We start from the raw sequence: 13,731 nt of genomic DNA on the forward strand, positions 1-13,731 counted from the left end.
TTGGAAGTAGTCAAAGAGAACACATAGAGAATCAGGGCAGGAGTAAAGAAATACCCAAGTGGATCCTGCTATTATGCTGGGAATATTGACCTGTTAATATATTGCTGTTGCTGATAAATTAACATTCATAAACTTGTAATTCCTGTTGCTGAATATAGTCTCTTAACAACGTTGAGCTGGTGTATGGGAGAATGAAGTTGCATTTAAAACATAAATCAGGTTGTGAAAAACTTCACTCACGTACACACAATGTGAACAACGTTGGACTAATCTCCTTTTGTTTCCTGTTTAACTGGCAGTGGTGGTGTATAAAAATGATAAGTATTTGGTATTTGCATTGATGGCATGTTACCTTTAAACACAACACTTCTGCTGGGCTCGCACGAGCATCAGATGATGTTAAACATTTGTTCCTAGCCTGCAGCCTTCCTCTGGGCACCGTGGGTGCTGAGGCTGTCACTGCCTCGTGTCAGACGAAGAGCAGCACTTTGCAATCTGCTTTACCCCCATGTCCACCCGCTGTCGCATGGAGCTGAACCCAAAATCACACAGTAATGGCAGCTGATGCTGTGTGTCAGCAGCCACGCTGCCAGCGGTGCTGTGGATGCAAATACTCCATTTTCACTGCTTTTCTTCCCTCCCACCCCCCTTTTTTAACTTGGTGGTTTGAGAAGCCCAGCAGGAGCACTTCGGTGAGGCCTCCCATCTCTGCCAACTTTCTGGTTCGGTCACTTTTCCTTCACATGGGTGATTGGGAATGGTGGATCAGTGGATGCAGTCACGCTCTTCCTTTTCTTTATTCATAGTTCCTTCTTTGATATCACCAAAATGCAGTGGTGGCTCCTCTAGCTGGTCCCATTATAGGATCTCTTTATCTTACATCTCCACTCCTAATACTGGTTTTAGCCTAATTCCAACTCCTCTGCTCCCTACACCCCAAAACAGTTCACAAAGGACATAACTGCTCCTCTGAGGACTGAGGTCTGATTGCTTATGGCATTATAAAATCTCATTTATCATTAAACATCCGGGGCTCCTTATTTTAGAGGACAATTTATAAGGTTCTTTGATTTACAGAGATTCCGTATTACCATCCATGCTTGGAAGGATGTTCCCTGCTCCTGGTGCAAGGTGTACGGATCTATCCTCCCCTTCAATAATAACAACCATGCAAAGCACAGCAGAGGCATATGCAGAAGAGTTTTCCTCACCTTTAGCAGGGAAAACAGGAATAGGAACTGAATATGCTGGATACTATGAGTGGAACTCACTGCTTTCTAGAAAGGCTCTTGGATACTCTGCTTCTGGAGGAATGCTAAAAACTAGACTGGAGTGGCAGTCAGGGAGCAAAAGGCACACACGAATGCATTCCCAGTGCTTTATTTTTGCAGATATTCAGGGCTTAGAGGGACGAAGCTGCTGTGCAAGCTTTCAGCCTTTTAGGAGAGATGAGTAGTAATGGCATGGGAAGGAAACTAGAATACAAAATTACATATCCATATATAAGCTGTGCCAAACCTATAACGTGAGATCTTTTCACCTAGAGCTGGCAATCAGGGAACATAACCATCGTTCTCTTTCCTGGAGACATCTGAGCCTCATAAACTTGAACACCAGACATTCTCAGTAGGATATGTCTAACCGAGATCAGTCTCTTGCCCAGGAAGCTGTCGGCTGGGAAGGATCATTTCCCTGCACAGCGAAGAGATGCTGCCCACGGGAACTTCTGGCACAGGGCTGCTTGCTGTCAGACTGCCTGATAGCTGGAAGGGGCACGCCGAATATATGTTCAGCCGCTGATGTGTCCAAGAAAAGAAATGATAGACTTTCATTCTTCTGAGCTGTGCTTTCAGATTTCTGTGTCTTGGCTTCTGCTGAAAACCACAACTTCCCCCCCACACACACCCCCCCCCCGCCCCTCATATCCCAGTACAACTGATTAATTCTAACTAGCCTCCGGTGCTCCAGGAGATATCTGAAACACGCCATGACGGAGCCAAGAGAGCAAATCCTGAAACTGGAGCCACAGCCTGAGACTTCAGTAAACAGGATGGAGAGAAGATGAAGCAGAGAGTCCAGCCAAAGGAATGTCCAGCATTGAGATCGCTCTAAAATAACCCAATACAACAGTTCTCCCAGAAATCTGTCAACATCTGTGCTTTGCTTCCACCCATAGTTGATGATTTTTCAGAGATGATTTGATGTGTAGGTGTGTTGGTGAGTTCTTTCTTGATCATCACCTACAATTTTCCTTTATTTTTACAGAATCTGAACTCCAGATAATTTTAAATACCTGATTGAACCCCTCAAAACAGTAGAATTTTGCCAAAGCAGGTGGCAGATCATTTGCCTTAAAACCACTATCTGCACCAAAAGCCCAGCCTCACTGCCTGCTAGGTGAGAGGACAATTACATGAATCTTGTGAAAGTGTTTACTGGGCTGTGCCTTAGCTCAGCCTTTAAGAGTACAAGTTCAGGGGGTGCTGAGATCTGCTTTGTTGGGATTTTTTTGGTCTTGTCTAGCATTAAGTTGTCGGGTTTGAAGCTAGTATTTTACTTACACATCCTTACAACTTCTTTGAAGGTAGGGCCTCCATCAAAGCCCTGAACCTGTTGTTCAGGGATGGCAGGTGAAGTAGTTGTACAATGTCTTGGAGCTTGCCTGCAAGAAGTCCTCAGACTGCAATCTTATGACGGGCTGGATGGTGCCAGCATGACCTTCTGCTGAGATGGAAACATGTGTACGGGTGGGGAGGAATGCTGACCCATAGCTGGAGGATCAGGCTGCCTTTCCATCTGTGTTCCTTCGTACCCTAGCTGCCTTGTGCTGGGAGAAAGGAGGAATCTCCTGCAAATACAAAGAGCAGCAGAAGTGCTTGGAGTGATGTCCCACCATGCTGGAACACCTTCAGCAGGTGATCTCTGGCATAGATCAAGATGCAAGTTAGGAGTTGGACGCAACACTAAGCTGCTTTGGATCCCAGGAAACATTTATCAACAATAAGTATGCCAACTGTTGTTAACCCAGGCTTGCATCTGTGATTAACTGCATGAGTAAGGATGAGCTGTCTGGGTACAAATAGTTTTATGCTGCCTTCCACTAATTGCAGTAAGCTATTCAAAATATATATTATAAAAACCTAGGAGCCATAGTCTAAGCTTCAAAACCTCTCCTGCTTTGCAGATTTTAATCAGTTTGACCGTGGCGTGTGAAGTAAATGACAGAAACACCTTTAAAATGACTGTTGTGTGAGAAGGAGGAAACAGAGGAGCATGGGCAGAGAGCAGTGGCTTCGAGAAGAATAAGGTAGTACCTGCAAGTTACTGAGATGCAGGAAGGACCCACGTTCTTGCTACTAGTTTAGCAAATTGAGAAGTGGTTATAGAAGTCTTAATGCAACGTGTCGCCATGAAATACGTTCTCGTTCTTTCTGGTAAATGGGATCTTTGCTGTCAGCACCACGCACTTCCCAGGAGGACACTGGCTGGCTTCTGGGCTGGGTTTGATGGAAGATTTTTGGAGCACTGTTTCCACTTGTTTTTATGCCTGAAGGAAACAGTTTTAGCTCCACTTTGCTTAAAAAGAGGTTTCTTTGTGCAGTGGAGGTTGACAGTGCACTTGCTGATAAGGTGTCAGTCCCTGTTCTAGGTAGACGTGCTTGAGAACTGAAGACAATTGAGGAATGGGATGGCAAAATCCACTGCACCGCCAAGTCCTCACAGCTAGCTGACCGTTGATAAATACTTGGAAATACTCTACATTCTCCTTATTACATTTATTAATATTAATATATGCTAAAGGAGCACCAGCAACACTAACAACAGGTACAGTTGAACATTTATGTAGTCTTCATAAATAGTGGAAGCAGTGACATTAAACATATGCAGGAATCCCCATAGTTATAAATATTTACAAATACTTATTTTGGCAAGAGCACCTAATTCAGATGTTCCTAGCTGCACTCCCTAGTACAGTGTGCATGTCTGTCACACGGTATGCTCCTGAAATTGATAGTTGAATTAGTCTGAATGCAAGGGATTTCCCTCAGCATATCGCTTTGTATTTCACAAATATTTAAATTTCATTTGGGGAAAAACCACACCGCTCCAGCTATGCACAGTTAATACAAGGGTGGTGCGGAGCTGGGGTCGGTTCATTTGCCAGCAAGAGAGATCTAATATGTTACGTGGTACATGAGCAAGGTCTCACTCTGTACTTAATAATCCTTATCAGAGCCACCTAAGCGTCTCTTGGTATGCCGTGAATTGCAGTTCAAGAGGTGCTTATGAATTCCTAACTCAGGCACTTCCCAAAAGACCCGAGCATGGGAGATTGCGTCCCACTCAAATGCCGCTCTGAAACATTTTGCCTTTAGACATCAGCGGGCTTTTTTTTTCCTCCACTGAGATAGTCAAAGGAAGGTTAAATGCCAGACTGAGCCCACAATGTGTGGGTGTTATGTTGCCAGAAGAAGTTTAGTGCGTGGTGCGGGAGGGGGTAAGACCATGCTGCAGTTGGCCACAGACTGGTCTGAACGCTCGCTACCTGTTAAAATTTGCCTTGATTGCTTTAACTGAAATAGAAACTCATTGTTTTCCTGAAGTTTCAGTTTATTTTGTGAACGGGAACAGGTTTTTGTATGTTACCAGATTTCCTGCTTCTCATGTTAGTCAGTGGTGGGTTCTCTTGCTGCTTATGGGTCTTTCTTCACAAAGCATCAGCAGAAAAAAACATTTTAAAATAAAAAAATTGAATTGTAACCCCCACAAAATATAATATTAGGGCACAGTCTAGCATCAAGTGAGTTTTAAAGCTTATGGTTTTAAAGTTAGGAAGGGCCTTTTTGCACAGAAAACTGATTTAATGTGATAGTTATATTCCCTCTGGCTCTATTATAACAAGATGGGTATCAGGAGCAGTAAGGATGAGCCAATGCAAGCTTCACCATGGGTCAGCACTCCAAATTCTTATCCGAGGTCCTTAGAGGAGCTGTAAAACCTGGACACAGTCTGTGCAGTGGGATTGCCTGAGCTGGGGAGCTGGTAAAGGCACAGCATCGTCAGCGCCCCTGCATTTTGCTGAGCCTGCACAATGTATTTCCTGTCAAATACTGTCTGTGTAGTTTGTTTTCAACCCTAAGCATGGAGAAATATTCATGCCGCAAGAAGACATCACAGTTCAGACAGAGCACCGGAATGAGTTTTCTTCACTCATTTTCTGAGGCTGCAGCAGACACCAACAAAGTGATTTCTTTTTTCTTTTCATGGATACAATTGGAGAGGTTGCCTCATTATATATATTTTTTATTTATTTATATTTTTTCAACTTTGAAAAGATTTGAAAACTATATTAAGAATAGGCTTTCTGGAAACCGGGGTCAAAATCAGCGGAAACAATACATCTCTAATGAAACTTCTATAAGCCATCCAGATACAAATTGGTCTTTTCATTTACATTTCACTACAGATGTCAATGAAAGCACAGTTCCTTCTAAAGCATCCTAATGTATGTAAACCATTGCAGGAAGCATAACACGCAAAGCCTAGGAGACTGCAGATGGAGAGAAAAGGCTCCTGATTTCATAAAAATAACAAAACCTGTTTTAACATATTGTGCATTAAATATTGTTCATTTGCATACTTTCTATGGCTAGGTTATAAAAGCCCACCATGTGGTGGACTTGTTGGAAGTCTGAAAAGATACTCTTTCTCCAAATGGAGATGTGTTAGTGGAAGCTGCTGCTTAATTATAAAACAAAAATAACTAGTTTTCTCTAGGGTTTTTTATTTTTTCCTTTTGTAGGTTTTTAAAGTCTGGGTTTTTTGTTGTTTACATAAAATTCAATAGAATTAGGAAGGGAAACATGGGTGCAATCACTGCAAATTCTGCTGACTGGGGTTCGGTGTTTTACAACAGTCTGCTTGGAACCGCCAGCAGCCGGGACTCCTCCATCAAGATTTTCCAGCAGATAGCCAGGCAGATTGTAAAGTACCTCTTACGTTATTTTTTTGCATCTTTATATAGAACGGTATAATTTTGTGTATCATCTACAGTATATCTGCAACTGAAACATTAGATGGTACAAATTTACAATGCCACAAATTAAAATAAGAAATTGCTGTCAAAAGCATAAATAGAAAAATATGCAAAAGAAGAAGGAAAAATCAGTGTATGTGGGGTGGGAGTCCTGTGTATGCGCATGCTGTCAGGGTTTGGAGAAAGATGGAGCAAGACGTTCTTGGAGGGGGCAGGTTCCCTGTCTTAATAGCTGTGGCTTGTCCTCATCCCTTTCCACATACGGGATTTTGTGAACCTGGAGCAGTGGGTGGTATCTGAGCACAGGCACCCATTAAGTCCAGCCTCAGAGAAGTCTCATCTATCGCCAGAGCGGTAAGGGTTCTGAAGGTTAAGGTTGCCAGCTTAAAATCAATCTGCTAGTTTACAAGCTGCCAATGTAAAGAGTGTGGGGCAGGCGTAAGGCAATCGGGGTGGCAGAGCAGCCCAAGTAGTTTGCCTTAGCACGTATCTTACTGGAGAGAGTGCACATAAAATCGGGAGGCGGTAAATCTTCATTTAAGATATACATATATATATTATTTATTTTTTAAGAAAAAGCAGTTTTCAGTGGATTTCAAGGGGAAGCCCTGTGCCCAGGGAAGTGCCTTTTGCAAACCCCATGGATATCCTTTCTCACCTAGCCAAGTTGCAAGCTGCTGAGACTTGTCATTTGTCACCTGCTTTTCCACAGCCTGGCTTGCTTCTGGCTGGCTGTCAAGACATGGGGTGTTCTCTGAGCACTGACAGGTATCGCCCCAGGGCCCGGCAGATCCAACTGATTGCTCCAGTCTCTCAGTCTCTGGGGGAATACCCCTGGGCCCAAAAAGGACACTCTGGGCTGGGGAGATCCACACCAAGTTTCCTGTGAGGTTAGTGTTTCCATGCTCATCTTCCAGGTGCTGGGATTTGGACACCCCCGCCAAGGGAGGACTTGCAGTGTATGAGGGTTGGAGCCTTTGGTGCTTCAAGTCTTGAACACTCCATTTGATGAAAGCTTTGCAAATCTTGACCTTAATTAGGCAACCTGTCTCTCTGTGCTTTCCGTGAATGTGTGCAAATCGAGAGAGCCAGGATAAATTCTTCCTTGAGAGATTATTGGAAGAATATTTTTTTATATATCTATTGAAGTAATTCTTTTATAATTAAGCTCAGAAACAAGTGGTGGTCATGGCCACAAGGCAGCTAGTCCTTTGGCATTTAGCTTGGGGTATGAGTTTTGCACTGCAGATGGGAAGTAACCGTCATTTGATGAAATTAAAAAGATATAGTTGTCCTAGTCCATGAGAACTTCCCTCATAAGAGAGAGAAACCAGAGTCTAAAGTCATACAATTGAAGGCTTATTCAAAAAAGCATATGCACAAGGAGACTGAACTGGTCTTGCAAAGCCCATGTTGATGATGGTGTATTTTGCTGCGAGTGCCTGACTTGGTGAGCTCAATGACATTCCTTCAGCATAGGGTTCGTACACAACGAACATGTGAGTATTCATCATTAAGATGTCCTAATGGGGTTTTAATTAAAACAGACAATGGAGAGAAAATTCATGTCCACCTGCAGTAGCAGTTTGCACTGGCTCAGCACAGACTCTGGGCACCAGACTCCGGCAGGGCCGTGGTGGCAGCAGACTGCTCGCGGAGAACTGGGGACCTGGATGTACCCTTTGGAAGCAGCAAAGTGATTGGGGAAGCACCTGCTTGGGCAGAAGCTTTTTGTCAGTTTCTCGGATTAGGTGCTTTCTGAACAGGATGCTTGTGCTTGTAAACAGACTGTGAACTGAAACCTGGAGCATATAGTGCCTATGGTTTAGCATAAGTGCTATCCTGAACTAGAAATGGGCTACATGAAATGAGTTGTGGTGCAGGAGCCTCTAGACGAGGAAAATGCCTTTTTTCCTATGTCTATGAATTAAGCAACATTATTGTCACCTGGTAGCAGCTGCTGGTTTAGCTCTGGGAAGTCTTGACGCTGTTAATTTGTTGTTCTTCCCCTCGTCCCTTCTCCGCAGCAGCAGCAGGAGATGCTGGCAATGAAGCATCAGCAGGAGTTGTTGGAGCACCAGAGGAAGTTGGAGCAGCACCGACAGGAGCAGGAGCTGGAGAAGCAGCACCGAGAGCAGAAACTTCAGCAGCTAAAAAACAAAGAGAAAGGAAAAGAGAGTAAGTAGAGCAAGCTCGCTTGTTTCAGCGATGACAGGTAGAGCAGATGAATGGAAGCCATAAAGCAGCTTCATAAAGCTGGAGAAACCTTCATGCTAGACTCTCTGCAGAGCTTGGCTGCGCATGGAGCTTATGTAAACTGTTAGGAGGTATTGAGGGTTAGAGAGAAATGTATTTCTATGCTTTATCTTCATTTTTGTCTTACTAAATGCCATTTTAGCATTTTTCAAAAGGAAGCGTATCGTCTCTTTACTTGATTTAACATTTTTTGAAGTATTTTTGGCAGCATTCCTAATGGAGGCAGAATATTAAGCCCATAAAATACACCAGATGCACACTGCATTTCTTTTTCTTTCACTTTTCTTAATTTCACTCTCTTAAGATGTAGCGGAGTTCTCAGTTCTTAGCTTTAAAGTGTTTTCATTCAGAAAGTACTTCTTTCATGAGGTTACAGATTGTGGTTGCCTTTCCCACGTGTCATTATGCACTTCACAAGATTCAGTAAAATGATTATGGCCTCACAATTTCCCTTATCAAAGACACTTTGGTTGCTTGTTCGGTTTTCTTTTAGAAGTGAATGGGAGGAAAAATACCTTACCAAGTTGTACTCATTAGGTCTTCATTTCAAATGAAATAAGCCTGTGATGGAAGAAGTGGAGAGGGCTGAAGGGTACCAGGAGATGGGATACTGTTTGGGGACCAGGAAGAAGACAAAGCTCCAAAAAAAGTGTTTTCTAGTAGGAAAGGACTGGGGTCTAGGAGACTTAAAAAAAAATCGTCTGAAGGTTGAATTCCTTATCCTGCATGTGTGTCTTGCAACAGCAGGCTAAGCTGCAGCCAAAATCAGGGAACACACAGACCTACCCCATTATCTTTGCGAAGCCGCTCATAGGAAGTGCAGTGCGGCTGCGTGTGTTTGGGTTGGGTTTTGTTCATTTTAAGTACTAGAAAGGCCAAAGGATCAGATTCTACTTAATAGAAGCAGTTTAACATTTAGGAGTGAGTAAAGGCGATGATAATGCAGGTTTGCTACTCTGGTGCCCAGTTGCTGCCACGTGCGATGCTTTCCATTTTCCTCTTGCTGCTTTGTGTTTATTTTCCAGAGTATAAGGCAGTCGGTTCGAGGAGGATGTAAGCTGTAAGCGTCTCCACTTCACCCTGCTGTTCTCAACAGCTGTTGATATTGTATCAATGTTTTACTGGGCCTCTCTGCAAAATTGATATCTGGCTATTCTCGTTAAAGTAATTTGCAAATAAATAAAAATGCCTGATTAGCTGTAAAATGGTAAAAGCATTGAAGCACCTTGTGGGTGAGACACTTAGGTGTAGAGGAAAAAACAGGATTTGGGGACGTTAAGTTGAAAATCCTGTTCCCATGGCTACAGTTTTATTTTTAAATTACTTTTTATTTAAGTACTATGGTATATAATCATTATAGCATCTCAGCTCTTAAGTATTTATAAGTTATTTTCCTCAGAAAATTTTGCTAAGTGCAACAGAGCTAAAATTGTCCTGATCTGAAATATGAAGAGTGAGTAATAGATGTATAGTTTATTCTCCCTCCTTCCCCTGTCACTGTAAGCCAAAATATATTGCTTTGTACCTTTTAGAAGGATCGGTTTATATTAACATACCATCAACTCCTTGCGTTCTCATCTCAGGAACCTTAACCTGTCCCTCGTAAACTGATATCTGATATCATAAAGGTATCTGCTGTCGTAAAGCTTTTCGTCAAAAAATGTTCATCATGTGGGCAGGCCGGGCCGACGGTGTGTGAGGGTCCCCAGGGCTCAGCGCCGGGCCCTGCCCGCGGGTCACCCCAGCCCCAGGCAGCGCCGCAGGCCGGGGCACAGCGGCTGGGCAGGGCCGGGGGGAAAGGGCCCGGGGGGGCGGCTGGGGCCGGCTGGGCACCAGCCCCCGGCCTGCCCGGGTGGCCGAGGCGGCCGGCAGCGCCCTGGCTGGTGTCCGGAGCGGCGTGGCCGGCAGGGCCGGGGCAGGGACCGTGCCCTGCGCTGGGCACCGGTGCGGCCGCCCCTCGGGCCCCGGGGCAGCTTCGGGCCCCTCACGTCAGGGGGGACGCGGAGGGGCTGGAGCGTGTCCGGAGCGAGGTGGGAGTCGGTCCCTTCTCCCTGGGAACGAGCGACAGGACAAGGGGAAACGGCCTCGAGTTGCGCCAGGGGAGGTTTAGGTTGGGTGTGAGGGAACATTTCTCCACCGAAAGGGCGGTGAAGCCCTGGGACAGGCTGCCCAGGGGGGCGGTGGGGTCACCATCCCTGGAGGGGTTTAAAAGATGTGCAGCTGTGGTGCTTGGGGACATGGTTCAGTGGTGGGCTTGGCAGTGCTGGGCTGTTGGTTGGACTTGATGATCTCAAAGGCCTTTTCCAACCTACATGATTCTAGGAAAAACATGACTTCCACAAATGGAAGATGTATATGAAAGTAAAGGTGTTTTTTTTCACAGGAGAAGAAATGATAGTTGCTCATCCTGTCTTTCCACGGTTAGGATTTAACCTAGAACCGGTCCTGTGTGTTGGTGTTTCCAAGCACTTCTGGGCATGGACCATTCAATTGTTGCTGCTCAGCCAGCCTTGGACCATGGCTTGTCTTGCACTATCTGCTACAATTTGGCCAGCTGTGGTCAGCCCACGCTATCCTTAAGGGGTTTCTCCCATTAATTACCATTTGTTCTGCTCCTCTGCTCTTTCATTGTGCAAACTTCTCCTGAGAGAGCCTGGTCCTGCTTCTGTTCTCCCTCGTTCTCTTCCCACTACTTCTGCATTGTCCTATATTGGGATGCTATTTGATCCTGGGACAATATGTAACTTGATTTTGTCTCTGCTGTAGTAACCTGGCTCAGTGTTTTGGCTCTTTAGAGCTATCCTGTCTGCAGTACTTTGCTCATTGTGGCGCTCTCCTGTTTGAAGTCTTATCAGTTGATCTGCTCTTTGCTCCCTGCTCCTTTTAAACAGTCAGGCCCTCTGAAATGAATAGGCCATCTTCACAGCTTGGTTTTCGCCACCACGCACAGCTGGTCCCCCAGACCGAGCTGCTGTATGGCCTCTTGCTCTCTGGTTCTTTCTCTCTCACTCTCCTTTTACTTTTCTGCGCCTTATGCTTCTATTGGGGTTGAGTGTCTTGCTTTCTGCCTGTTGACTTACTCCATGTGTATGGGCTTTTAATATCTGACTTCTGCTCTTGTCCTGTCTGCCTATACCCCTGCAAGGTGTATACTATTGCATATGTGACAGGTTGTCCCTTTCTGCCTTTGGAGTCCTCTTTAACATCTTTATGGGATCCCGCACAGCACTTCTGCCTATAACAATGTGACTGGGTCCACAATAACCCAGTATAGTATATGAGAAGTGAGTTGGATTCAGGTTTTTTTCTTTTGATCTTTGAACTCAAGGGTCAAGAGCTGAGTAATGGTCGGAAGGTCTTACATGACAGCTTGGTCCATGGGTCTGACATTGCCCAGGGAAGGGGTGGCCTACACATTTGTATCTTGTTAAACGTATATGGGGCCTTTCAGCTTCTAATTAAAGAGGAAGACAAGCCAGGGGAGCTTTTATAAACCTCAGGATTCAAAAATGTTTGATTTCAAGTCTTCTAAATAACATCAGATTTATCCAAAACTGACAGAACACAGTCATGTTTGATTATTTTAAAGATGCTAATAGATTAAAGATGACACTTTTGGGGGAGATAAGGCCTTTAAGCCTTAAGCGTGAATTTGTCACCTATTCTGGTCTAGCCATGTGGCTTGCTACACTCATATGACTTTATCTCCAGCTCCTCAGTTGAACTTCCCATTGGGCTACATGCCAAATGTACATTTGTAGAGCTGGTGAGAAAGGCAGGGCTCCAAAAAGGTGAATTTTCAAGCTTTGGAACACAGCTTTGGTGGTTGAACAATATTACATCTTCAGGCAGTGCTTTATAGAACTATTGCAGTTTTCTTTACTTGGGCAGATCGAAAAAAATGGTTTCCCCAGTCTGTCAAATGGCACCACATTGCTGAGTAGGATCCAGGAGACAAAAGGTCACCCTGTTGTATTTTAAGTTTTTATTCCCAGTAGAGCAAGCAGTTTTCCTGGCCTTTTCATTCTCTTGTAGCCCAGATATTTTTCCTTGGAATTCTTACTTTACGCCACGGTATAGATGAACTATCATTTTCCACATGTTCTGCTTGCCAAACTTTCTATGCATTACTCCATCAGGAACTGTGCCTGCGAATCTGTTCTGTCAACTGAATGATAATTTTAATCCATCATTGCAGTAAAACAGACTGGTCTCTATTGTGGAGGAAATAATGATTAGAAATTACACAGTTGACATTTTAACTCTACACTACAAAATTACTGACTTTCTTCTTTAAATGTTAGATTTTCTATTTGAAGAAATAGATTGCACACTTGTAAATGAATTGGAATATTATGTAGGTCTTATTGTACACAGATACTTTTGAACAAAGAGGTCCCTATTTACAAGTTTTCAAGACAAAATCTACATACGAGACATTTGTCTCGTTCCCCTTCTGCTTGCAGATGTGACATTTAAAAACTTGAGTGTACACAAGACCCTTTTTCTTAAATACCTTTGATTAAAAGAAAGCTGGAATACCTAGTACAAGTGCTTTACTCTAAGCATACTTTTATGCAAGTGTAAAAATCCTCTTCAGAAATCTTTTATAGTGAAATTATAAATCTCTGATTAAATCTCTGTTTTCAAACATAAGTTGTTATTATATGCAAAGCTAAAGAAAAAAAAGAGACCTCCCTACTGCAGGCACTTTGTTGTTTTCTCTTTGAAATAAAGGTTCTTCTTTTAGACTGGAATTCTGACTCTTTTTAGAAATTTAAATTCTTTAAAGTGTGTGAATTGATTAAATAACCTTTTTTATTTTTGACACTTCAGGTGCAGTGGCAAGCACAGAAGTAAAGATGAAATTACAAGAATTTGTCTTAAATAAGAAGAAGGCATTGGCACACCGGAATCTCAACCACTGCATATCCAGTGATCCTCGCTTCTGGTATGGGTAAGTGGTACTGGGCTTATCTTTATGATTCAGCCGGTGCCACCTTTTTTCACAATTGCTGGAGATGTGGGGAATAGACACGATGTGTTTACTGGATGAACCAGAACAGTGATAGATAGAATCAGGGTTTGACTTTGCTGTACGTTACCAAAATCTGTTTTTCAGAGGGTTTCAGTATGAATAATTTTCATGTCTTCTGTGATGGTCACAGTGTTTTTGTGAGTAGAAGTCTTTGCTGGTCATCTTTAATCCATGATTATTCAAACTCTCAAGTTCTACAATCAAGATCAACCTTTATAAGTTCTCTAGCTTTTCACCCAGAATTTTGTCCTGAGGTGTTATAAAACTTGAACTTTAGTGAAATGGGGAAATTACTTTTCATGTTTAGTGAACTGCAACTCAGGATAGTTGAGCTAGTGTTACATTTTTAAAGCCTTTAATGCTTACTGCTCATCTTAATCTCTCAGAGTTTAAAGTTTTG

The 13,731-nt window shown here is 43.4% G+C and overlaps 1 protein-coding gene across 14 annotated transcripts in view; it reads left to right on the forward strand.

Moving 5' to 3' along the window:
• Positions 1-13,731, forward strand: part of HDAC4 (histone deacetylase 4) — a 267,127-nt gene that overhangs the window by 150,841 nt on the left and 102,555 nt on the right. For 9 of the 14 annotated variants that reach the window (XM_055717628.1, XM_055717629.1, XM_055717630.1 and 6 more), the window contains 2 exons: positions 8,065-8,215; positions 13,130-13,250. In XM_055717628.1, the coding sequence (XP_055573603.1) occupies positions 8,065-8,215; positions 13,130-13,250 (272 nt within the window). The remainder of the gene's footprint in view (positions 1-8,064; positions 8,216-13,129; positions 13,251-13,731) is intronic. The other 5 variants (XM_055717631.1, XM_027803040.2, XM_027803046.2 and 2 more) reach the window with 2 other exon arrangements.

The sequence above is a fragment of the Falco cherrug genome, chromosome 8, assembly GCF_023634085.1.
Source record: "Falco cherrug isolate bFalChe1 chromosome 8, bFalChe1.pri, whole genome shotgun sequence".
NCBI classification, from domain to species: Eukaryota; Metazoa; Chordata; class Aves; order Falconiformes; family Falconidae; genus Falco; species Falco cherrug.